The sequence below is a fragment of the Prunus avium genome, chromosome 1 (assembly GCF_965620075.1).
Source record: "Prunus avium chromosome 1, drPruAviu1.hap1.1, whole genome shotgun sequence".
NCBI classification, from domain to species: Eukaryota; Viridiplantae; Streptophyta; class Magnoliopsida; order Rosales; family Rosaceae; genus Prunus; species Prunus avium.
In genome coordinates, this window is record NC_142284.1 from 22,406,403 (window position 1) to 22,432,384 (window position 25,982).

General features: G+C 35.5%; 2 protein-coding genes and 1 non-coding gene across 8 annotated transcripts; 1 reads left to right on the forward strand and 2 right to left on the reverse strand.

The window, feature by feature from the left end:
* The first annotated feature begins 2,046 nt into the window (after nucleotides 1–2,046).
* Nucleotides 2,047–4,500, forward strand: LOC110745540 (mitochondrial ribosomal protein L51/S25/CI-B8 family protein). 4 transcript variants are annotated; one of them, XM_021945646.2, is made up of 5 exons: nucleotides 2,047–2,181; nucleotides 2,286–2,401; nucleotides 2,677–2,759; nucleotides 3,819–3,925; nucleotides 4,122–4,500. In XM_021945646.2, the coding sequence occupies exons 3-5, from the start codon at nucleotides 2,680–2,682 to the stop codon at nucleotides 4,292–4,294; spliced, it is 360 nt and encodes a 119-aa protein (XP_021801338.1). In that variant the 5' UTR covers nucleotides 2,047–2,181; nucleotides 2,286–2,401; nucleotides 2,677–2,679; the 3' UTR covers nucleotides 4,295–4,500. The 4 variants fall into 4 exon arrangements, with proteins under 4 accessions (XP_021801338.1, XP_021801335.1, XP_088102726.1 ...); XM_021945643.2 differs by having other exon boundaries at nucleotides 2,286–2,389; nucleotides 2,680–2,759; XM_088246600.1 differs by having other exon boundaries at nucleotides 2,054–2,181; nucleotides 2,289–2,401.
* A 559-nt stretch (nucleotides 4,501–5,059) lies between these two features.
* On the reverse strand, nucleotides 5,060–10,535 carry LOC110745542 (Eukaryotic translation initiation factor eIF2A family protein). 3 transcript variants are annotated; one of them, XM_088246599.1, is made up of 14 exons: nucleotides 10,307–10,535; nucleotides 9,586–9,671; nucleotides 9,136–9,490; nucleotides 8,859–9,045; nucleotides 8,251–8,485; nucleotides 8,105–8,173; nucleotides 7,521–7,607; nucleotides 7,086–7,126; nucleotides 6,715–6,848; nucleotides 6,167–6,230; nucleotides 5,965–6,061; nucleotides 5,748–5,866; nucleotides 5,551–5,573; nucleotides 5,060–5,451 (listed from the first exon to the last, which is right to left on the reverse strand). In XM_088246599.1, exons 2-14 carry the CDS (start codon nucleotides 9,623–9,625, stop codon nucleotides 5,364–5,366), a joined length of 1,539 nt encoding a protein of 512 aa, XP_088102725.1. In that variant the 5' UTR covers nucleotides 9,626–9,671; nucleotides 10,307–10,535; the 3' UTR covers nucleotides 5,060–5,363. The 3 variants fall into 3 exon arrangements, with proteins under 3 accessions (XP_088102725.1, XP_088102724.1, XP_021801340.2); XM_088246598.1 differs by having other exon boundaries at nucleotides 7,521–7,622; nucleotides 9,586–9,770; XM_021945648.2 differs by having other exon boundaries at nucleotides 7,521–7,622; nucleotides 10,307–10,534.
* Nucleotides 10,536–25,612: 15,077 nt separating this feature from the next.
* On the reverse strand, nucleotides 25,613–25,719 carry LOC148297592 (small nucleolar RNA R71). The gene has a single exon (XR_015833228.1). It is a non-coding gene; the product is annotated as a small nucleolar RNA R71 (small nucleolar RNA).
* Between the last annotated feature and the right edge of the window lie 263 nt (nucleotides 25,720–25,982).

Consider the following 25,982-nt stretch of genomic DNA (forward strand, 5'->3'; position numbering starts at 1 on the left):
AAGAATGCATTTAATGATATATTGTAATTCTAAATTGTTAATGGAGACAAAATGCTTATGAAAAATGTTTATTTAATATTGGCTCATTTTCCCAAACTTTCCCATGATTAGACCTGTCAAACGGGTCGTTTTAACGAGTTTCGGGTCGTGTTCGTGTTAACCCATTAAATTATCGGGTTGACACGACACGACCCATTAACCTAACGGGTGAAAAATATCATACCCAAACACGACCCATTATAATTCGCAAAAAACCCACACGACCCGTTAAGAACAAACAGGAAAAAAAAAAAAAACTATCGCCCAACGCTAACTCTTCTTTCCCCAAACCCCCAACCCTAACTCTTCCCTCTTTCCCTCTTCATTTCAGTCTCCCCTCCCCCCCCCAAACAAAAAACTTTTCTCTCTCACAGATGTCTTACAAAATTGGTCCTCTCTCTCTCTCTCTCTCTCTCTCTCTCTCTCTCTCAATCCAACCTTAAAACCCAACAACAACAGCAAAAACAGAGGAATAAACAAAATTGACTGAGAGATAAAGGTCTAGGTCGAGAGAGATGTGGAACTACATGATGAAATCTAAAATCTCAGGTGACGTCACCGTGATGGAGGTCTCCGTTTCACCACAGTCTTCTCTTGGCTGGGTTGAGTCTGTTGAGTGGAAAGAAGAGTAGAATAAAAAAAGGGGAGAGAGAGAGAATGATGGAAAGAGGAAGAAGAAAAGGGAAGAAAAGAAAAAAAAGAGAGATGGAGAGAAGGGAAAAGAAGAAGAAAAAAAGTGAGAGTGACGGAGAGAGAATGGGTTGATGGAAAAATAATATTAAAAAAGAGAATGGAAGAGATGAAGAGATGAAAAATGATAGAAGAAAAAAAAACACATGTTTGGTTTTAGGAATTGAGATATTTTTTTTAAAAACATTTTGTAAAATTACAAAATTACCCTTCTTAACGGGTGGATGTAAATATTCGCGAATTGACCCGACACGACCCGTTAGCTTAATGGGTGGCTAACGAGTTCACCCATTTTCAACTCAACCCATTAAGCTCAACTCAAATACTGATAATTTCGTGCGAATTTATGTCTTGTTAACGGGTCGTGTGTAATATTGACAGGTCTACCCATGATGAGGGAAAACAAAACCCAAATTGAGAGGATGGCTCCACTTCCCCCCTACTTTCCCATGGGCCAGGCAACGATTTCTCATACATGGACTTACCAAAAATGGGAAAGCAATTGATTTCTCATCCTCAAGTCTCCTTTCCCATAAACCAAACAGAAAGGCTAGGCGTTTTGCAAATTACTTACATGACATTGTGATACTATACAACCCCTTTCTTTCGAAAGAAATATCACCTATGACTATGAATATATATATATATATATAGTCTTTCTCTTATCTGGATGTTCGGATTGTTTAGCATGCGGACCTCAATGTTTCTTCAGTTTTCTCTTCTTATATTTGCTGCCAAATCAAGCCACTACACTGCTACATAAAAATATCCAATCGGTGCTGTAGAAGTATACATCTTCAAATCATTTTTTACAATGAAACACAGCTGCAAACATTGGAATCCGCACACTAAACAATCCAGATGTCTAGATAAGAGGTATGTGTATTACTTGTAAGTTGTATTGCAAAATAATAAACCTTATTTTGTTTTATATATATTATATTAGATCTGACAATATTGTACACAATTCGTTAATACGACACGAATTCGTACAAAAAGTTAAGTATTTGAGTCCCAAGTTATTGGGTCGTGTTGATAACAAGTTGACCCGTTACCCACCGGATCGTGTCAATGTCATTCGCAAATCTGGTTAAGAGTAGGGATATTTTTGTAATTTTACACGAATAAATCTGGAAAAAATGAGAGAAATTGATTGCTGGGCAGGGGAGTCGAACCCCTACCTCACTTTTAGAAAGAAAAAAAATAACGGAAATTCCAACTGTGCTGCAATCAAGTTTTAGTTATCGTTGATTTCAATTGGTATTTATACACATCTTGTAGGTAAGTTAATATAATATTAATTTTTGCAAAAGCATACAAAATAGAAAGATTGAAATTTAAAGCCCTCACCCTTTCTCTGGAACTCCAGCCGCAAGGAGTGAGAAGCATCATTTCTTCAAAGCAAATCCATCTTCGTTTTTCAAAGCATCATCGGTCTTTCTTCCTTATACTGTAAGATTTTATTTATCTCAATTTTGTAGAATTATTTATATTATGTGAACAGAACATTGAACTTTATGAGAACAAGACGATTGATACTTTGGTTTCTGCGGCAGAAGGAAAAGAAATAAGAAAAAAGAAGAAGAGGAAGAAGAAAGATAAATCCAACCCAACCTAACCTTCTTCCCGAAGGAACACCGCGCGCAGCACCAACCACCAGGTCCAGCGACTCCAGCTTTCTTCTTCTTCTCTGCTGCTCGACGAGATACTTCTTTATTTTTTTTTTCCAGTTTTTTCCTTTTTATTTAAAATTTTAGGCGTTCATCAAAATGATAAATTCTTGAGTGCATTTTATATCATTATGGCTGAAATGGATGCTGTATGAGTGCATTTTATAAGAGGTTTGATGTATTTTTTATGCTTCATAAGAATGTTGCATAGCTTTAACAAAATTTCTATTCATTGTATCTTGTAAAATTTCTCATAGATATATTAATTTGCTATTGTCAGATGGCTTTGAGAGGTGCGTGGCAATTGCAAAAGCTGATTGTGAGCTTTTCTGATTGGGGAGGAAGCAGTAGGGGAATCAGGTAGATTGCTCAAATCACCAGTATTTGTAAACCGTGCATTGCAGGAGTATTTTGTCAAGTTAGATAATCTGATTTCATAAAGGAAATAAATGTTTTAAATGTAAGGATAAAACTTTTATTGTTGTTTTAAAATATTGATTGACACTTCCTAGTGGAACTGTCGCTTGAAAGATACAGTTATAATTTACCGCAAGATCATTTGCTTGAATGTTGTTATGTATAAAAAAACAAACCATAGTATTCATGATGAATTTGCCCACTTGTTTTTGTTAGATGCAATTTGATATAGCAAGATTATTTCTTTTTGCTTTTGGGCTTTTGTTTTCATCATAATATATATTTGCATGGTAATTACTCTCAATGATTGAAGTATAGGCAAGGAATGCCACTCTAGATGCAGTTTGAAATTGGACCGTAGGGCTTAGACTTTGTAACTTAGCTTAATTCTCTGCACTTTTAGGAGATGACTTAGGAATGAGGCTGGGGTTAACAGATTGGGTCTTATATGTTAGGAATTGCTTTGGTATTTTGCATTACATGTTAGGTTGGAGCTTAATTGAGTAAAAGTAGGCTTGCTCATGCTTGCCCTTTCTTCTTTAGTAGAACTGAAGCGAAGTTGATAATGCATTGGTGGTTCAGTTACTGGAGGAGGAGCATCATTATAAGCTTTAAGCCTATAGTGTTTTATTAAAGCTTAATGTATCTGTATATGTCTGAAATTTCTCTTTTGGTATTGTTGTGATATTTTTATTGGATTGCACTTTCTGGTTCATTTATTTCTAATCCTATCCTTAGGGAATAATCTATGGTGGGGTTTGTTAGCCCAGATTGGATTGGATTGGACTGGACTATTTTTATGAACTGTGCTGGATAGGATTGGCTTGGACTTAGTCCTGGCTGTGTTAGGTATGGTGCTGGACTAAGGAGCTGGATAGTGTTATATAGCGCTGTCCTGCATAATAAAATACAGTACATGGTATTTCAGGGGTAAATATTAGAACTTCAAATTTTAGCACTTTCATTTTCGAATTTTAATAAATTTAACCTTTGACATGGTAGGTCATTTATGGAGTCATATTTACCAGTATTTAAAGAGAAGAATCCTCAGCTGGAGGTGGTTACTGAACTCATCCGGGGTCAGCATCCACATTTGAAGGGCTTTTACAGTAAGACACCTCTCTCTCATACAAATAGTTACACTCTTGTGAGTAGCACGAGGCTTTGAAATTCTTTTGTAAGAGTTTCCTTTGTCAATGCACATTGAACAAAAGTAAGAGTCTCTCTCATACAAATAGTTGCACTCTTGTGAGTAGCTTGAGGCTTTGAAATTCTTTTGTAAGAGTTTCCTTTGTCAATGCACAGAGAACAAAAGTGAGAGGGTGGTATGTGTGAAGAATATGGATCCAGAAGAGGTTCTTCAATATGCAACCAGGCTAAGAAATTCACTGGGGAGAAAAGTGGTGAAACTGAAGACTAGACATGTAACCAAACATCCTAGCGTGCAAGGTACCTGGACAACAGACGTGAAATTTTGAGGCACGCGAAACAATCCCAACGAGTCTGATGTAATCTTAGCTCCTAGTTTGAAGATTATTGTTCAAATTGGTTTTCAGTTTTGTGCTTTATCAATTGCTTGATTCGAAATATGGTATGATGTTCCTGGTCAAATAATATAACCTCATGAAGATTTCAGTTCAACCAGTGCTCTATGAGAATGTGACTTTCTTTGTTTTTGTTTGTATTTTTTGGAATCAAATATTTCACCTTCATGTGATATTATTTTGTAAAAATGACATTTATAACAATGATGGACAAAAATATCAGCCGATACACCGATATGTTAGATTTCAGAGGCCTACTATAAAACCAACATTGATGCTCTCTGCACGACCAATATTTTCATCCTTGATAACAACCCCGATATGATGACCTGGCAAATGGAAACCATCGAAGAATAAGACTTGGCTATTTACAACAAAACAAAAACCAAAAAGTTGGGAATGTGTTATTTCTGACCTTTTTATAAAAAAAAATTATAAATAGAAACGTATTTCTGAATTTTAAGCAAGGAATGGTTACTGTGGAATGTGTTTCTGGTTACCATACAGCAAAACAATCTTAAAGCTAGAGAGGGTTTCTACCATTCGACGGCCGGATAATAATATGCAGTTTTTTGTCTTTTCAACATGGTTTGGCAAGTGAGCATTGCAAAAGAATTAAATCTAGGCATATCAACATATAATCTTCTGTTTTTTTTCAATGAACTAATGTACGCACAATATACATAAATAAAAAAACAATTCTCGAACTTTAATATCATTATCATTTTCAATCATACCATCATAATGTTACATTAAGTAAAACAGAGACCAGCTCCTGTCATCATTTTTATTTCATCTCCCATTTTAACAAAACATATGCTCATATTGGAGATATTACTATGCCGAGCTCAAATTTTTTCAGAGAACAAACAAAAAATCCCGCTTAAGGAACAAATCTACACTCAGATCTGAGTAAGGATGGTAATTGTAAAATCCACCCCTCAAGCCTAGAAATCAACCTCTAGGTATAAAGGAATCACTCAGTCAGAAACCCTGCTTCGAATCAAGTACCACTGGTAGCCTCAGCAGCCTTTTTCTCCCTTTGCTTCTCCCTTTTCTTCTTGTTTTTCAATGCATTCTTGCTCACCGTCCTTCATTAATTAATACGGACAAGCATTTGTAAGAATAAACTGTAAAAAAAATCAGAGCCTAATGTAAAGAGGAAACAAACAAAATAGGCATGTACTTACTCTGTAGAGCTCTCTCCAAACAGCTGCCATTACAAAGTCATTGAAACCATCAGCATCACATCAAGCAATTGTTTCATTCCAATACAAATTAGTAAAAGGTTTTCCAAAAATGATTGTCAATAGTATCTGTACGATGAACTCATCCATGAATTTGAAGAACCAACTAAAAAAATGAAACCAACATATATCCTGTATACCTGAGCCTGAACAGCAGCAGCACTCTTAGCATGTGGGGGCCGATAAGCAGCAGGCTTTTGGGCAGGAGGGTTGCTAGCGCTAGCTTTTGCAGAGGTCTGAGAAATTTTGGACCTGTCTCCTGAAAAATTATCCAAGTTCTTCAGTGAACCAAAAAAATATATGTCTAAAATCCAAATCCACAGTCAACTGCACTTGAAAATTCTAAACGAGAGCAACCTTGAGGTTTCGTTTCGACAACGTTTAACGATCCTATGGACTTGACAAGTTCGGCAATGTCACCAAACCTATCTGGTGACTCTGGTTTCCAATCAGCCTGAACAAATAGTTGGGGCCAGGAAAGAAACCAAATTAGGAGATGTGAACAACGTAAAGATTTGTTTTTAGGCAGTTTAAAGACGGTTGCACCATCAACACTGACCTGGTACAACTTGTCAAACATCTTCTTGAAGAATAATGACCCGTTGTGGTGGAAAATCTTAATCCTTCATTACAGAGAGAAAAGAAACATGAAGTGGTTTACTGGTGAATAAACTTCTTTGAACCAGACCATCAGACTATGTATCCAATCCATCCCATATGAAAGAATGTGCACACACACCAACATAATATGCAAGAGCTGAGTAAATATGCTCAGAGTGTCCTTGCACCTTTTTAAATGAACAGTTAAAATCAATATAAAAGTGTGAATAGTCTATAACACGAAGATGAACAAATTTTGTGCCCATGGATAGAATAAACTGCTCTCATGATGAAGGTTCAATAAACAAAATCATTTGGAAGATTGATAACCATTTCTTTTTCAAAGGCCACAAATGACAAAGAAATTCTAGATAGGCACATGGTAAGTATAGCTCTAGTGCACTTATTAGTTCAATGAAGTGCACTACCATATACTTGACCCTTTTGTTAACCCGGAAACATTCCATAATATACCCAAATGAAGTGCACTACCAAATGTTAACATACCCATTGTCAACTTGAAGTCTTGGTGCAGTTGTCGCAGTCATGAAATAGCATCCATCTGGAGACCATTCGCTTGTCACAGACAATTCAGCCCTAGTTGTCCCAAGCTGTTTTTTCTCCACATAATCCCAAAATGCCTAAATGGTAATAAATAAAAAATGAAAAATTGACTTTAGAAATCATAATGCACATATATGATCTTTATCATCTTTTGCAAGCCAGAATAAAGGTATTCATCATCAAAGTGCATGCGTATGTGAAAACCAGTAAAAATAACATGAGATAATGTTATATGATTGAGGACAAAATAATGGCCATACAGAAAATACACCGGAGAAGAAAATGTACACATCTAAACTAAATTAATAACATACCATATCACCAGGTAAGTTACCAAAGCCTGCCAAACACAGAACTGCAAACCAGATAATTAAGGCCACAATATATATATATATAGATCTTTTTGTCTTCTCTAAGAAATAAATAAGTATTATATTTTTTATAACATATTATATTATATTATGTTTCATTATGCTCCCAGGTTGGTAGTCACTTTTGGCCCCCCTTCCATTCACTGATTTTTTTTCAGCATGTCTACAAGTTACTAAACTTTCTCAAAGCTACCAAATAACAAATGTGAACTTGATTTTAAAGGCAACCACCATTAAAAAAATAATGCCCACTAAATAATTTTGATAAACCAAAAATAATAGAGGAGCCATCTTATGAAGTATTAGGGAGATGAATTAGCCGTTTCAAGTAAACAAAATTAATGTTCTCAAGAAGTAAGTGGCAATTCTCAAGGATACATTTTCCCTTTGGATTCCATCGGATAGTATTGTATGGACCCATTCCAAGCTCAAGAAGAGGATTGCACTTCTTGTCAAACACGGTCGCTTTTGAAGGCATAACTAATACAGTTCAAGGAAAAGAACAAATTCTGAACATTTGCAGGAAGGATATACATGATAAGCTGAAAATCACAAAAACAAAAAATCCTAATATAAAAGATGCACATAGAAATTAGCATTCAGACCCGAATACTCTTACAATGATTCTGAAGAACCCATATAAGTTGAATGTAATATGTTTAGAAAGGGGGATGGACCATAGAGACCCCTACTTAAAAGATCACTTGCATCTCCAGATAATATTTCCCTGTCCAAATAATTTAAACCCCGGAGTGAAAATCACCTCAATATTCTGATAACTAGAGTCCCCAAGTGCAGCTGCCTATATATATATATGTGTGTGTGTGTGTGTGTGGTACTAAGATTCTTGATATACAGTCAAGAGTAAGCTTAATTTCATCACAAACAATATTCACTAAACATTCCGAGTCTTATATACTGCTCCTGTTAAGTTGTCTCTTCAAAACATAATAAAAGGATACAGCCATAAACTACAGCAAATTCTGATCCAGAATATGACCACTGAACATCATGAACAGGCCCCTCTTTACCTGCCAAATATCTAAGGATAATTAGGCTGCATGCAGTTAAATGTTAATTTTGATTTACTATTGAAGTTGGAACATACGAAGAGGTACAAGTCCTTCATGGGTCCCATCTGTTGTCAGGTAGTTGAGCTTTGATTCCCCATAGTAACTCTGATTGGTTTTATCAACATCTGACTGCACCACAACTAAAAGCCCGGTTGAGCCATTATTCCAATTCAGTTGCACTGATGAACATCGGAAGAAACTCCGTCGCGCAAGAGATTGACTCTGTACAGCTTTTGCACAAGAAAATATCTGGACACTGGCAGGAATCCCCTAAATAGAAAGAAATTGAACTTGATAAATGAACAAAAAAGTGAAAGAACAAAATTAGCATGAGATAATAATGTGAAAAATCAGCCCCATTGTCAAAAATGTTGAGATTATATCTGCTACTAAGTGGATGAAATTCCACCCATTCAATGTGCCAAGTCCAAAACAATGTATAGTTTCACAATTTCCTGACACTGCATCCTTCCATGTTTGAAACTCCAAAAGAGTTGAATACTTTGAGTTGAAGTTCAGAAGGTCCAACAATATTTAGTATAAATCCAATACTGCTTTTAAAGTTCACACGATTCCCAGACTAGATATCATTCATGAAGAAGTCTCTACAATCAAGTTATTAACCAAAGGTATGCGTACAAACCTTGGATTCTGGAACAAATGCGGCCACATGGGAGCCAGGTGCCTTAGAAAGCTCAAATGCAGCCACTCCAGGAACTCTTAGCCGATATATAAATGGTTTAGAGAAATCTCCAGCATCCAAAAATTGTATCTCATTTGTTGCCAGTCGACATACAACAGCTTCATCAGAGCTGAATCTAATTGAGGGCCTGAAGAGCATAGAATTTCACAATCGAAATACATTTCACATAACAAACAAGACATGAAATATAAGACATTGTACAATATGGTTGCCATACCATGTAGCTTTTGTCATGTTCTTTTGGAATTGTTGATAAACAGGATCACCAGTCTCGGTGTTCCATAAGATGACATTCTTCTCTTGTGGTGTTGATGATTTTTGAAAAGTTTGCACATAAGTCCCACGTGGGGACAAGGCAGCTGCAGCAACATTGGGGATTTGAAAAGATCTGATCTCCCTGTAGCTGCTGCAATCATATATGCTAATTACTGAATCAGATTTCATCACCATCAGCCTCGATCCATCTTCACTGAATTTTGTACTTGTGCAGGAAATGTTTTCAAGCTTGATACCAGGTTGCCCATTGCTAAATGGGGGCCCATTCCAGAGCGAGAACCCTTCCGGGCCTCGAACTGGGAGAGAGGTGAAAGAAAATAAGAGAGACAGATAAAAACATATAGGATATAGCTAACTAACTAATACTGAATGAAATATATGATTTAAGTACCTAAGATATCCAGAGGCGGGGCAGTTTCAGAGGCTGACATAGCAAGCTGACAGAGGTATATATGTCAAGGAAAGCTTACCCTGAACCTGTTGATAAAAGTTTTGTGAAAGTGCTTTACGGGTTAGATTTTGTATGGCCATGATTCTTCATTCATACAGATTTATGAAGAACAATTCTGCCTTTTTCTGCCAATGGAACAATTTTGCTTAAATAATATGCACAATCTCAATAAACAAAGACATGAATCATTGAACCTTTAAGTATTTTTTAAAAATATTACCCAACACATTAAATTTTAATCTAAAAAAACAAATAAGGAAAATTACAAACCAAATACATATAAAATTCTATTGAACCTTCAAGTTACCAGTTACCTTTGGTGCCAAATTTCACATTCCCTGTTGTTGAACTTATGCACAGTAACAATAGGCTAGTTCCTAGGCCCTTTTTTTCTTCTTCTTTTTTTATTTTTTTTACAGACTCTGCAACTTCCTTTACACTCAATTGAAGAGAAACATTTCTTTGCATTGTCTTTTGTCCTCCAACAATAGAATCTTCATTCATAGCTAATTTTAAAAGCCGAATAAAAAAAAAATGAATATAATATCAACCGAACCCTACTTCCCCATCATTTCTCAGCAACCAAACGGCGCTAATTCATTTTCAACATCTAGGGTTTATATATATGTACGATAGATCATAGAGAGAGAAAGAGAGAGACCTTAATCTGATTAGAGTCCCAGTTCTGTTTCCGGCTTCAGAGCTCCGGCGGGACTCAATGGGTATCGGAGAACTTTAAACGACGTCGGAGAAGAGTCACTATGACTGTGACTCTGTGAGTAAACTTTATTACTGTTGCTGAGCTTCAGTCTCAGTTATTATATCTTATATGGGAGGCGAATTTGGGTCTTAGTGGCAAATTACATTTTTTTTTTTCCCTTCCTGCTCGGATATTAAGGGCCTGTTTGGGAATGGCAAAAACCGCTTTCTGATAACTAAAAGCGCTTCTGACAGCGTTTGACAGAAAAGTTTAAAAGCGCTTCTGGGTCATAGAAGCGCTTCCTGAAAAAGCACCTGCTATGTGCTTCTTCAGGAAGCACTCCCAAGTGCTTTTCTACGAAGCACTTTAATTTTTTATGAAAATTCAAGATTTTTATAATAAAAGCGCTTTTGTTAGAAGCGCTTATGAGCAGAAGTACTTCCTAGAGAAGCAGTCCCAAACGCCCTAAGCCTCCAATCCAAAATCTTTGAGCATTTAATACACAAGTTGTGACACACACAAAATAATTATTAGGACTAAAAAAGAAGTTAAAACAAAAAATCCCCAGCGCAAATGCCAACTGTGGTCCTAAATTTGCTTAAGCGTCAGCACGAATGCCTTTATTAGCAGCACACAGTAATCCCGCCACAATCCATCGCAGAGTCTACAATGGTGTTGAGGCCCAAAAGGTTCAGAGGCCAAACTTGCTCAAAGGCCAACGAATCCCATGCCCATAACAAAAGCTTGGCCCGAACATGTGCAACGAATGAAACACGACACATGGCAAAGCAAATGCAATCTTCTCATTTACCAGGTGGCGAACAAAGTCGTATCAAGCTCATGGCTTTCAAGCCCACTCTTTCACCAAGCGTAAAGAGGCAAGCTTCCAGTTGGTGCAATTCAAGCTTTTGATCGATGTTATGTTGTCCAAGCATGAAAAACACATTCTGCATGGATCCTTGAAATGCCAAGCAGCTTCCTTCGTACCAAACCACTCAACAAACTCAAATGGGCCCAAACCACATAAATTCACAAGACTTATAAGAGGAGTTATGGTGTGGAAGGTTACGGAGATTCACAAAACTCATAAAAGCTTTTGGATAATATAGACTTTGAGCTATTTGGTAGCACCAAAGTTCAAGCCCATTACTAGGAATTCTCTCATATGAGTAAGCAAATGAGATACTTTCCCGCACCCCTTATAAAAGAGATTAAGTAGGGTCATCCCAACCCTAATAATGGAATCCAAAACCTACTTAATTACTGGCAATTATGGCCCTAAGTATTGTATGGGTCAGGTAGGGCTAGCCCTATAACAAATAGACTAAGTCTACACCCTACCTAAAAGATCTTCCATATCTTTTTTCTTTGGTTGGAGTAGATGCTTTTATAAAATAGAAGCACCATAAAATAGTACAAAGGATAGCAAAACTATCCGAAACCCAAATGTGAGAGGCAGATATAAGAACGTAATCTTAAAAAAAGATTTGTGGCCTAAGATCTTCCATATCTATGTGCAAGCCATTGCCTCCCTCATTAATTTAGTTAAAAGAAAATTATGTTTTAGATGATATTTTAACTTAGAACCTATTAAATCCTTACACCATCCTAACGTCACTTAAATCATAAGATTATTTTGTTGAAATAATGAAATAAAGTATGCAAATATAGTTTATGGTCTCTGCAAATTTTTATTATTTATCGATATAATTTCTTACACAAGGTCCTATCGGGCCGACACATAGACCGAAAGTTAAAATTCGGCCCCAAACGTTTATACAAACATAGATAACAGGTAATATATTAGAAGTTTTTTTTTCTAAGTACAAAGTAAAATCCGGCCTAGGGATTAGTGACGTTGCTAAATGCTTCATCCTATTAAACTTCTAAATCTATATTTATGCATCTGTCGATAAGATTTTTTTATTTAACCTTATTTAGAGAAAACTTTTATTGGACACAAATATTGTTTCAATTTGTTTTAAATTATTTGTATTTTAATAAACTATTTGTTTTATGCTTTTATTCTTTTAAAATAAAGTAGTTATGTTCTGAATTTTTTTTTACTTTTTGTAGAAGCACCCAAACGCTAATCAGTTAGTAAATTCGTAAAGATTAACTTATTAGTTTTTTTTTTCAATTTAAATAGAAAGGAAATTTGAATAAATAGCACCTGAATTTTTAGTCACATGTGCCATTACCACCTGAACTTTTATTTTTTTATTTTTAACCACCTAAACTTTGTAAAGTGTTGAAATCCATCACCTATGTCTAATTCCGTTAAAGTTTCCGTTAAGTTTAAATGCATTTTTTTCAATTAATTGTATCTAAAAATTATTTTTAAAAGGAAAAAAATGAATGAAATTTAACCTAATTAGAATGGATTACACCACCTTGTTAACCAGAGACTTCCTCAGGTAAGTTTTGGTTTCCTATGATTTTTTAAGATTCATAACTTCATAGTAATTACAGTCACCAGATTAACAAGGATGCATTTTGCAAACTCTTCGTCTTCTTGAATTCTTGATGGTCTACAGCAGATGGCTCCTTGTTGTCAAGTTGGGTCGGAAAGTGTAGGCCATAAGAGCAACTCCACCCATTTGCCCCTTGCCATGGCAAGGGGGGAGCTAGGGCAGCCACTATTCACGTGAATAGTGGTTGCCCTTGCAAATATTATTGTGTGTTTTCACCCGTTGCCATGGCAAATGGCAATTACTATTCATTTTTTTGTTTTTTTACAAATTTGTTTACCTAAACAATTAATTTGGATAATATTTTCGGATAAAATTTTTGAGTTCGTATGTGTCAATATTTATTATAAATTTCATATCTCAATCAGATAGATTTTTGGCATTTATAGAAGAAAAAAAATCATTAAATTTTTTTATTGCACAAAAATTGGCTGCCGTTGGATTGGAGAAAAAAATCTGATCGGAGAGCCCAGAGCGTGATACGTGGACTTTAGCGGCACTGTAGCACGTAGCACTGTAGCGGTACTGTAGCACTGACGTCAGCACTAAAACGAGGGCTGGAGCTCGGGCCAACCTTGCCCTCGGGCCAGTGTTGCGTCGATTCAGCTGCACCAAAATGGATTCAGCTGCATCCTCAACTTGTGATACTCGCAAGTGCACGAGCCGTTCGGTAGTATAGCATATGTAAGTGCGAGGTCGATTCCACAGGGATTAGTGATTGAATAATCCAATTCAGTTTTCCTACACAAAACAGAAAAACAAGAAAGAAAATAAATAAAACAAGAAAGAAAGAAAAGAAAATAACTCAAGTAGATAAGTTCCCAAGTTCAATTAGATTAACGGATTGATTCTAGCTAAAGTATGATTAAGCCATGGTGTTTGGTCCTAACCTTGTGTTCCTAATTCCCTAATTTGATCATTTGTTGTCTAACCTAAAATTAAGCATTAGGAACCCATTAAGCATAGAAGAACATTTTAAACAACCAAGTATGTATCTAATCCCTGTTGTCGAATGTCCATACATACTCTTCCTATCCATAGTTCAATTCGAATTAAAGCATGGTGTCTACTCTTAATTCAAACCAAGATAGCTAACATGCAAGCCTAAATGGCGATCAATCATTCAAACTAGCATATTAACTTAAAAGCATAATGAATAAGAACAAAAACCATAATTGAAACTTGAAAACTAATTAAACTTGAATACTTAAGAAAGAATGTACATTACAAATAAAATTAAAGTAGAACTTGAAAACTTGAAGAAAAATTTAGTAAAATCATTTTGTTACAACAATTGACAACTTGAAAGGAAACTAAGAGAATTTGAGGGAGAGAAGGGAAGGGAGCTCTAGAGAAGTGTTTGAGAGCTCCCCCCTTGGGGTGTGTTTTGAAGCTTGAAGACTTCTCTATTTATAGGGCTAAGAGGGAGGAACATCATGATGAATTCCAACACCACAATTCCTCTTTTAATACAACTCAAAACTCTCACTTCATCTTGTCTATGTTAGTGTGGTTGGAATCAATTCCATCCCATACTTATTTTGCTGCTCTTGAAGCTTTCTTCACATGGGTTTTCAAAGGTGTTCAATTGTGGCTGCTTTTTGCTACCAACCCATGTGGTTTTATTTTGGTCGCTGAAAAGAAATGATTTTTCTGAACCAGGCTTGGTGTAGGAAGGCCAGAGGTTTCAAAACGTATCCAATGGGGCTCAAATTTGGATATGTTATACTAGACACCCATTGGAACAACCTCTATGAAGAAAGTATTCCCATCGGAGCAGTAGAAGTATGCATTTTGGGCCTTGCAAGTTAGCTGCCGAACAAAGACTGGAATTGACTTCATTTCATTTCATTTCATTCTTTTTGCTTCACATGCATGCACATGCTTCTCTTTAATAGCTCCAGCATGTACCAATTTGCTCCTTTAGACTTTCATAGCTGGAATGCCTCCCTATTTCACTCATTATGTTGGGTACAAAGTCAGTTATAGCTGGGGTGAGGCACATGGCTAAAAGGAGGCACATGGCTAAAAGCTGGCAGCTGCAAATCCTCCTGAGCAGGGTTCAGTGTTGGACGGGCTAAGGACTCCAGATATGTTCAATTGGGCTGAAATTTGGATATGTTATAGTACACACCCATTGGAACAACTTTCATGAATATCTTCACCTCATCCGAGCCCCAGAGCATGCTGATCCAAGGCCAAGAAGTTGACCTACGAAACTGTGCTGGCAAGGGTTTGTACCCAAAATTAGTTTGTCTTTAAGCTCTTCTTCCATTCACCCAAATCAGGCCTTAACATGCATGGATTGCATCATTTCCTATCCAAAACCATCATTGTTACCTAAAGCTCAATGAACTGAAAGATAAACACAAAAATGATTAAAAGCACAAGTTTAACTCAAAAACATAACCAAATCATAAACTAGAATGGTACACAATGATATACAATTATGAACCGATCAGCCAGCCCAAGTTACTGGGTCCCACCTTGTGCCCGGGCTTGGGCTCCTCGCTGGAAACAGATTTTCTCATTTTTTGCCCCCAGCCCAAGGCTCAGTCATGCCTCTGGAGTTGCTCTAAACAATCAACCTATGTGCCATCTTGGGTTGCAGAGTTTGAGTTGATGGGTCCCGCTACTTTTTGGGGATTATTTATTAGCATCTTCTAGGAAAATTGACATGTAATTGGAAGATAAAAAGACCAATATGAAGTATGATGTATATGAAGAGGGTGGGCGACAATTGGCGTTGATAAGGCATAGAAGAAGTATCGTATAATTAAGTTAACTTTATTTATTTATTTTAAATTTATTTTTAGTTATAATTAATTGTGGAAATGCCCTTAAACTTAACGGAAACTTTAATGAAGTTAGATGTAGATTGTGAATTACAACACTTTACAAAGTTTAGATGGTTAAAAATAAAAATTAAAAGTTTAGGTGGTAATGACGTACGTGCCTAAAAATTCAGATTGTATTTATGTAAATTTCCCTGAATAGAATGACCAAAAGAAAAATGATCCGTTAACGGGTTAAACGGATTGAATTTCATCCTACTAGCTAGTGATGGGTGACAGAAAAAACTGGTAGATAGGATCATGGAAAATTGATTTGCTATTATCAGAATTCAAATACAAGATAGCAAAGCTAGATATGATGGAAAACAAGATTATTGCTTATTTTAATGAACACCTTTGCCTTTGAAATAAAATACTCATTTTTTGTGTGATGCAGATAAATTCTATTTTCAAAACATCTTCCGACAAATTAAAGCATCAACGTAATCTTGCTGGCAATCTTGTCATGGGAGAAAAGATAGGTGCATAATTTTTTCTTTGTAGAATTTTTAGTAATGATTCCCATCTGATTTAGTATAGATTGATAGGTATGTTTCTCTGTTTGAATGACCAGAAAAATTTCAAAATAGGGATTTGGGTGGAGATTCCTTATCACCAAATCACCATCATTAAGAAAATGGAAAAGAATGAATGGGGGTAGGTTGTTTGCTTTGGGAAAAGCTTGTGCCTTGACAGTGATTTTGCACCTTCAAGAAGTCTTTTTGAACTCTCCAAGCGAGATGTTGACCCTATTATCAACCTTTGACATTATTAACCAACCTCATTAAATTATTTGAATTTCATTTTTTTTTTTAGTTTTTGGGAATTGGCTCGTGAAGGTTTTGCATTAATCAAATGTAAGTTACAATTTTTATAATTTGAAAGGATATCGTTCTCTCCCTCTTCCTATCTCTCTCTTTGATTGGCTAGTCCTTACTTAGTTCCTTGCACTTTTATTTAGTCCTATTATAATTAACATTTATTTTCTATTATAATTTAAATTTATTCCTTATTTTATTTAGGGTTAACACATATTCTTTGTACTTCTTTATAAATGCCTCCATATTAGAGAAGAATACATGTATGAAATATCTGATATATATCAACATTCCCATATACTTTGTTTGGCATGGTATAAGAGCCTAGGTTTTCTTGTGACTTGTGCTTGCATTCTCCTTGCAATTTACATGTCCATCCCCCTCCCCTTCTCTTCAAGGGCAAAGAGGGAGGGAAGGGAAGGGAGTGAAAATGATATGTTTCTCTTTTCTACGAAGATATTGCCTATTTCTTCGCTCTGACAACCCTTCTCTTTAGCGGGAGAGAGGGAGTGAAAAGAAGTTGTGTCTGTGTGAATTAACTAAAGTTGATATGGAAGATTTCTCATAGTGAACCCTAAAAAAGGTCCCTCAAATAAATTATTTTATATGGCGTGTGACACAAAATTTTTACTAGGCATGTAACAACAAATTTTTTTTTCCTGCCAAATACAAAAAAATAATAATAATTCTTCTTCCATTTATCGTCACGCTATGGCATGTGATTCTTATTCATTTGTTGATGTGAGGTTCATAGTAAGAATTGCATCATTCAGCAACTAACAATCTCACATACGCACGTAAATAACTGATTATCAGCATTTAATTCATAAAAGAAAACAATATACAATATCTATTCCATGGACATTTTTCTATTGAAATAGGGAAATTTCAAATTAGCTTAATAATGGTTTTTCTTATGATAGGTGGATTTGATAGGTGGTTAAGATAGAGATAGATGCATGTGACCTCCCTTGAAAAAGTGGGTAGTCAAAGTTGATGAATGCAAACAAAGAGGTCTCATAATACGATTATGATTTGTTAATGTGAGTCATAGTCTAAATTAATCACATTTCCTCTTCTTTTTTTTTAAATTTACAAATTTAGATTTGGCGGTCAAAAACCGCCGTTTCACCATTTAACCAACACCCCACCCAATCCCATTTATGTCATTGTCTACATAATTGAAACCAACTTTACAAATGACTGATCAATATATTACATATTTGCCATTTAAAAGAGAGTGGTTGAGTTGGTAAGGATCGTTCTCTTTGCTATCAAGGCTTAAGTTTGAGTCTTGTTGTCGACAATCCTTTTTTATGGGTACTATGTAAAAACCGAAAAAGGGGCTAGATCCCCTCTATAAATCCCCTCTGTAAGTCCTCAAAAAGGCCTTGATATGCATTGGCCTTGGGATGGGGTAGCCTCATCTCTCCCTAAACTTTTTCAAATCAAACAAAAAAGTGCTGCTATTTCCACTTCTATCCTATTTCCCCACCCACCTTATCTTCCCACCCATCATGTAAATTTGAAAAAACACAATCCTATCTTTCCACCCACCATTATTCTTAAAATACCATTTAATAATTAATTCAAGCAAATTTGCATATACTACCTGAACTATTAAGCATGTGCGCTATTACCACATGAATTTTTAATTTTAGCCACCTGAACTTTATATAGTATTACAATCCACCACCTATGTCTAAGTCCGTTAAAGTTTTCATTAAATCTAAGGGCATTTTCTTCTATTCCTTATAACTAAAAATAAATGTAAAACACAGATTTAAAAAGAATAAAAAGATGTTATAACTTCATAGATTGTGAATTTTATGGGCAAATACTCTCTCTCCCCCTCCATCTAGCAAATTCACAAAATTTAACATCAAATGCTAGAACTTGAATTTCATAACTTCATCATAGTTTTGGGAAGGAATCAGTTGCCTTCCAATTACATACTAGTCTTACTAAATATCCCTAAAAGGTCATAAACATCTACCATTGGCAAACAAGTTCTACAACAAGTGCAGTCCTTAAAATGAACATCCTATAACAAACTGCAAGTTAATTTAAAAAAAAAAACATAAAAATAACCAAGTAGTTAAGTTTTTCCCTTTTTAACATATATATCCACATGTGCATTTAATTTTACACATGCAAATAACGAACAAAACATAGTCTTTCACAACTATCTTCATAAACCATACCCTTAAACTTAATGGAAACTTTAATAGAGTTACATATATGTGGTGGATTGTAACACTTACAACTCAAGTGGTTAAAAATTAAAATTAAAAGTTCATGTGGTAATGGCTCACATGCCTAAAAATTCAAATGATATTTATGTAAATTCCCATTTAAAAAAAGCCAAAAAAACAAGACCTTGTTAAAATCTTATTAGAAAGAGGTAGGTGGGGACATGATTAGGAGTATGCTTGAGTAGTATTAATTCAAAGATTATCAATGAATCTTAAACCATGCAAACTTCTAGATTTGGTGTCGTTTTCATCCCACTGTATAAGATGGGAAAGTCCATGTTTTATGCCACAATTCCCGGTAGCAATTTGGTTGGGCATGGTCAAACTATATGGAATTCCAAAAAAAATAATTTAAAAAAAAATTAATATTCTATTTAATTTGATATTAAAAGAAATTACTATATACATAGGGGTGTTGCTATTTGGACCACATTTACTTACCACCTTTCTAATATAAGTGGGTCACTAGTGGGGCCCACCTCTATTAGTGAAGCGGTCGACAAGGTAGTCAGTAAATGTAGTACATTTTCCTTGAATGGTCCCATAAATATATTTATTTGAGAAACACAAAAAATCCTTATATTTTTAAGTTTTCACAATTATCATATTATTTAAAGGCAGTGATATGTTATTAGGTTAATCAAGTAGAATTAAAATCCTCAATTAATTGCCAATGGGAGCCTAGTGAAAAAAAGGCTTTTGACTTGCATATCACTGGTCTCAAATTCGAATTTATTGGAATCGGCTCACCTTAAGGATGCAAAGGAAGAAGGAAGAGGGAGTCTCAGCAAGAAAGCGATTCATTGCCAAGGCACGGGTGATCTATCGCTTTTATACCGAGAGCTCTAGTTCATGAGTTTTTTTTCCGTGAAGCTCCAGTACACGAATATGTGAAGATGCGATCAATCGCTTGGGCTAGTGATCGATCACACACGTGGTTTCCAGTTCGGCGTGTTTTGGCGCAGAAGGTGATTTTGGGCAGGTTTCTTAGTCTAGTTTGATTAAGAGTTAATTTCCTATTCCTTGGAACATTGTACTAAAGTCCTATGGTTTATAAATATGAATTTTAGTTCTAGGGTTTTCTCTAAGAGTTTCAAAATGAGTGCAAGAGAGAAAACAAGGGCATCAAATTTGGTTTGAGCCAGGGTGAGAGAAAAGAGAGCTAGGGTTTATGAGAGAGCAAACGGGATTCTTCATTGTAACCAAAGGGGTTCTTTCATACTAGTGAATTTCTTGAGGATCACCAAGAGAACGTAGACACAACGTCGAACCTCTATAAATTCTTATGTTCTTTGTGCGTGTGTTCGGTTGGTGTGTGCTTTATCTTTGTGTGGCTTGTGTGTGGTGGTTACATAGTCCATCAATGACAAGGTCTTAGATGTTTTTGCACAACAGAACTCCATGGCACCTTGGTAATATGTATTTGAGAGAAACCCCCCTCCTATTTGTAGTTTAGACCATCGCTTATATTAATTAAAAATAGAATTTTAAAATTTCAATAACGAACCCTTTCAGCAACTCCCTTGAATCCTCGATAATGCACTCAAATGGACTCATATTAGGACTTGCACTTTGGATAACCAAAGTGATCTTAGAGTAGACAAAGATCCTCATGAAGGAGTGTCTTTGGTTGATTTTTGCAAGCATAATTCATAAGTGATGATCTAAAAACTATACGATTCAAATTATTAGGTCACATCCCAAGGTGAGACTTATAAAAATGCTTACTCACATGCACACACACATCTCAACGCCCATCCTTGAAAGAATTTAGCCAAATAAAAAACGTTTAGCCATATAAATATGATCAAATAATATTTTTTTAATTAAAAAAAAATCAGAATGATAATCAAATGGCCAAAACGAAATTTCACTTTTTCTTTTTGTTTTTAAGAAGTTGTACATAGAATTTATATTTATAATTTTTTTTTTTCAAAAAAAAAAAACCCCGTGTTGCGCGTGTACAAATTCACAATGATACTTAAAACATTCCAAGGAGACATTCAGTTTTACTTTTACTACTCAAGAGTTAAGAAAATATTTATGGCAAGTGGTAACAAATTCATAATCATAATAGACAAGGATATATTAGTCATTCAAATTACACCAGTAGTAGTACTTACTTCTGTACTCACAAATAGGCGCCAAGCTACTACTACTAGTAAAGAAGAAAAAAAAAAAAACATTCCGAGGAATAAGTACTACTACTAGTACTTATCTTGCCTACTTAATAAGAAAAAGGAATTTATAAGTTAATATTACACTAACTAATCATTTTGGTCCATTCCATAAACGTAATAGAAAATGAGATATTTAGTCATATACCCATTCTTAGTACTAAAAATATAGATAAACCATACACAATTTAATTTCTATAAACAAATTAAAAAAAAACCTAAAAAAATGACAGTTGACCCTATTAAATTTCATTTTAATTATTAAATTACTTTGATGCCCTATTGAGTGTTTTGGGTTTTTTTATAAGGTTTTGGAGTTGGGTTTATTTTAAGAAATCAATGACAGTTTTGTAATTTAAAAGAAGTTAAAAGTCTTTTTGTTATGTTGTAAATGGGTTTTGGGTGTGTTTTTAAAGTCCATTTTATATATAATTTTTTATAATTTACGCTTCTACATTGGGTATAATAGTGAATCTCCCATAATATCAAATATTAAAATTCAGGCAAAAACCATGAACTAGAATTGTAAAATTAGGAGGTCAAAGTATATCAAATACATACGATCTAGGAGTTACAATATCATTTTCCATAATTAATAAGAAAAATTAATATTACAGCTGGGTGGTGTTGTGTGAGAGTGGGCAAAGACCAAAAGGCAGACAAAAGAGAAAACCGTGTGGGTCCCCTATCCATGACAAAATCCTTCTCCCTTGGACTTTTTGGCTCGCACGGCCATGGTCCTAGTAGTCTACTACTCTTGTGGGCCCTCCGCATCCCATAATAAATAAATAAAAATTGAAAATAAAAATCCAAAAAGTAAAAGTAGAAAAAATCTCCTGTGATTGCCTTTGCCAGTCCACTCTCCTTCCAATGTCTATACGACCTACGTGCCTTTTGTTCCGCGACAACGCATGTTTAGACCTCGCCACGTGGATTTACTGGTATAGCGAGTTCCTGCTCACGGGTGTTGTGGGCCGACCGGACACCCTGAAATGCAGACACTGTTCTAATAGCGATCACCCGCCGAAAAAGACAAAATATTTTCAAAATATTTAAATATACCTAAAAATAAAGGAAAATAGAAAAGTACAAATTGTACCAAAAGCATTATAGTTTGTGTTAAGATTTCAGAGGGACATAGCCTTGGTCCACTATTAGCAATATCAATATTGTCTCTAACTTAGCCACTTGTTTAGTAGGTGTGGGGTTTTATACAAAAAATCTCGATGTTAATAGGAGTGGAATAATTTATTATATGAGACTTTCTATTTTGTTAAGTTTTTGATGTGGGACTCGTGTATTCTTCAACAGTTTGCTGTTGTAGTTTTGTGAGCTTTTATGTTGGAATTTCTTTGGTCATTTATGGCTATGTGTAGAGGTACACTTGCGCTCTTAATGTTGTCGGTGGAATCCTCCGTATTTAGATTAATCCTTTGTGTTTACTGCGCTTTCATATTTGTAATAACCTTGTGTGGTTATCTGTATTTGTACTGGCTCTTGTGGTTGACGATCTTTGTGCTTGAATTATAAATGCAATATATCGTCTTTATCTCAAAAAACAATTGGTAGTCGTATAAGTTGGATAAGAAATTCCGATTTCAGCTAATGTCAATTTGGAAATTTCAATTTTCGCACTCTAAAATTAAATATGACATATGAAATTCTAAAATTCTAAAATAATAATAATAATAATAATAATAATAATTGGAAAGTATCTCAAAATTATGAATTTCAAGATATGGATTTCAAACTAGCCACAATGTCTAACTTCATATTGAAATAAATATGACCTAATGACCAAAGAGACATATATGAGTTGTTACATAAATAATAACAATAGTTTCTTTGAGCTTTTGGTATGAGTTTTCTATTTTGACCAATTTTAATCTTTCAAATTGTTGACCATATTCAAAAGGGAAAATTTTAGAAATGTTACTTGAACTTATACACCAACTTCATCTGAAAGGGTGATTTGTTGTCATAGGATATAGGCTGTTAAGCTCATAATTTCATACATATACATGCCCAATTTACTTACTTCTTTTGCTTAGTTCCTATAATTCTAAGTTATTTCCCTCCCTTTGTGTGTTTTGTAGGCCAATAGAGCAAGAGAGCATAATTCATGCAATTCAAGCATGTTAAGGCCTAATTTGGATGAATGGAAGAAGAGCTTAAAAGACAAACTCATTTTGGCTACAGCCCCCTGCCAGTCCAGTTCCGTAGGTCATATTGCAAGCTTTGTTTCAGCAACCTACACAGCTCGGATGAGGCAGCATTCTTCATGAAAGTTGTTCCAATGGGTGTGTACTATAACATATCCAAAAGTCAGCCCCATTGGATAAATATGGAGTCTGTTACCTAGCAAACACAGAGCCATGCTCAGGATGGATTTTATCAGCGCGCAAAATGAGTTAGCAATTTGTTTTGGCCTTAACTTCCTCCTCCGACCTTGGATTGGCCCAAATGACATATGGCTGGAAAGAAGACATTCTGAACTTCAATTTCGAGTGCTTAAAGTCCTAATTTGATTAAGAGAAGCCCAAGTTGTAAGCCCTTGAAGTTGCTGGTTATGCTGACCTCAGCATGTGCTGGTTGGATGCTTGGTCATGGTGAGCTAGGTATGAGCTATCATTTCTGGTTGGAAGCTTGGTCATGGTGACATGAAGATGAGCTAGGGCTGCTGGTGGGATCTATTGGTGAAGTGCATCAACCAATTCAGATTTTATAATGCAAGTGTTGTATGCATTAGTGAAGTGCATCAACCAATTCATCTTTTATAATGCAAGTGTTGTATGCATTAGCCATATTGAATTCAGATTTGTCACTCCCCTCTCCCTATAAATACCACATCCATTCCACATTCAAGACACAACAAATCCTGAGATTCACAACCCCCACAATTCACTCCAACCATCCTCAAACACTCTCAAAATCCCAAACACTCCAACAATCACCAAAACAACTCCAGCAAACCTCTCTTCCATTTCCCTACGAATTTCATCTTCCTTAGCCATCACCACTCACTCAAACTCATCCCAAATCACCTCCATATCCTTCATACATCTTTCTAGAAGTGGGGAAGCTCTTGGAGAAGCATTAGAAGTGGAGAAGCACTTGGAGAAGCCTTGGACACCACAAGAACTTCAGAAAAAGGGTTTTTCTACTCTTATTGTATTCATTATGTTTTCTCATTTCTGTTCAAGTCTCTTTTCCATTATGAGTAGCTAAATCCATAACTAGGGCTTCGATGTAACCTAACATGAATATTCTGGGTTTATAAGTTTGGAGTTTCAAGTTTGATTCATGATTCATGTTCTTATTCATTATGCTTATAAGTTAACATGCTTGTTTGAATGATTGATCACCATTAGAACTTGTTTGTTAACTATCTTGGTTTGAATTAAGAGTATACACCATGCTTTAATTCGAATTGAACTATGAATAGGAAGAGTATGTATGGACATTCGACAACAGGGATTAGATACATACTTGGTTGTTTAAAATGTTCTTCTATGCTTAATGGGTTCCTAATGCTTAATTTTAGGTTAGACAACAAATGATCAAATTAGGGAATTAGGAACACAAGGTTAGGACCAAACACCATGGCCTAATCATACTTTAGCTAGAATCAATCTTTGAATCTGAATTAGACTTGTTACTTGAATCTTTATAACCCAGAATTGAATTGTTATGGTGATTCGAATGCCCTAGTCTCAAAATCTGTTTTCCAACTCTTAAAACCACTCTTTGTTACATTTGTTTACTTGTTTTTGTTTGCAATTTCATTTTGCTTCTTTTGTTCAACAATCACAACCACTCTTGTTTTAAATTCTGTTTTAGACATAACCTCCTACTTTCTTGAATTTGGTAATCTAAGTACATAACTAGTTTTAACTTCTCAGTCTTCGTGGGTACGACCTCGTACTTGTCTTGCTATACTACTAATTGCCCCGTACAATTGCGAGTTAACATAATATTAACAACAAATTTTGGCGCCGTTGCCGGGGACTGAACGAAAGTTCTTCCCTGGTTATGTGCCCAAGGTTACCCTATTCTTTTTAGTGTTTCTAATTAATCTAATTTTCTGTTTCAGGTAGTTTATGTCTAAAAATCCATTACTTGAACAAGTGAGGTCTTCGTTCCAACGTTCTAGATCTTTGAACGCAGGACCATCATTGCAACCCAGACGAGTGACCTCTGAAATTCAGAATCGTCTAGAAAGGGAGTTGTCAACTGCAAAAGAGCAAGCTCTTGCTACATTTACAAGTCTTGCTCTCCACACTGAACTTCCCGGTTCTTCACTTTCAAATTCGGAAGCAAGTTCAGACCAAGAAGAAGAAGAAATGATGGCTGCCATTGAGTTCATGGGAGAACTTGATATCCCAACAATTCCAGCATCTCCTTCAAGCATTTTGCTGCCCACTGTAGCTCGAAATTATGAGCTTAAATCTTCTCATCTTAATATGCTGCCTTCCTTTTATGGTTTACCTAATGAAGATCCATTGACTCATATAAAGGATATTTTTAATGTTGTGAGTTCTTTTCCCTTGACAGGTGTGACAGAAGATCAACTTCGAATGAGAGTGTTTCCATACACTTTAAAGGATAAGGCGAAGTATTGGTTGAATTCTTTGAAGCCTGGTTCACTCACTACATGGTCTGCCATTCAAAAGAAGTTCCTGGAAAAATACTTCTCCACGCAAAAGACCGACATGCTTAGGGACAAGATCTTGTTATTTGCACAGCAAGATGATGAATCGTTTTGTGAAGCATGGGAGAAATTCAATGGGTTGCTCAACCAATGTCCTCATCATGGGATTCCATTGAAGCTTCAAATGCGTATGTTTTATAAAGGACTAACCCCTTCTAGTCATAATATAGTCACCAATTTTGCAGGTGGTTCTTTTAAAACCAAAACTCCAGAAGAAACGTACGAACTCTTTGAGGAGATAGCAATGGAGACCCAACATACGGATACAAGAGGTAAACGTGTTATTAGTGGTTCTAATGATGCTTCTAGTGTGCAGATTTCAAAACTGGAACAAAAGCTAGATGCTCTTCTTGCATTAAACTCAAGAAGCC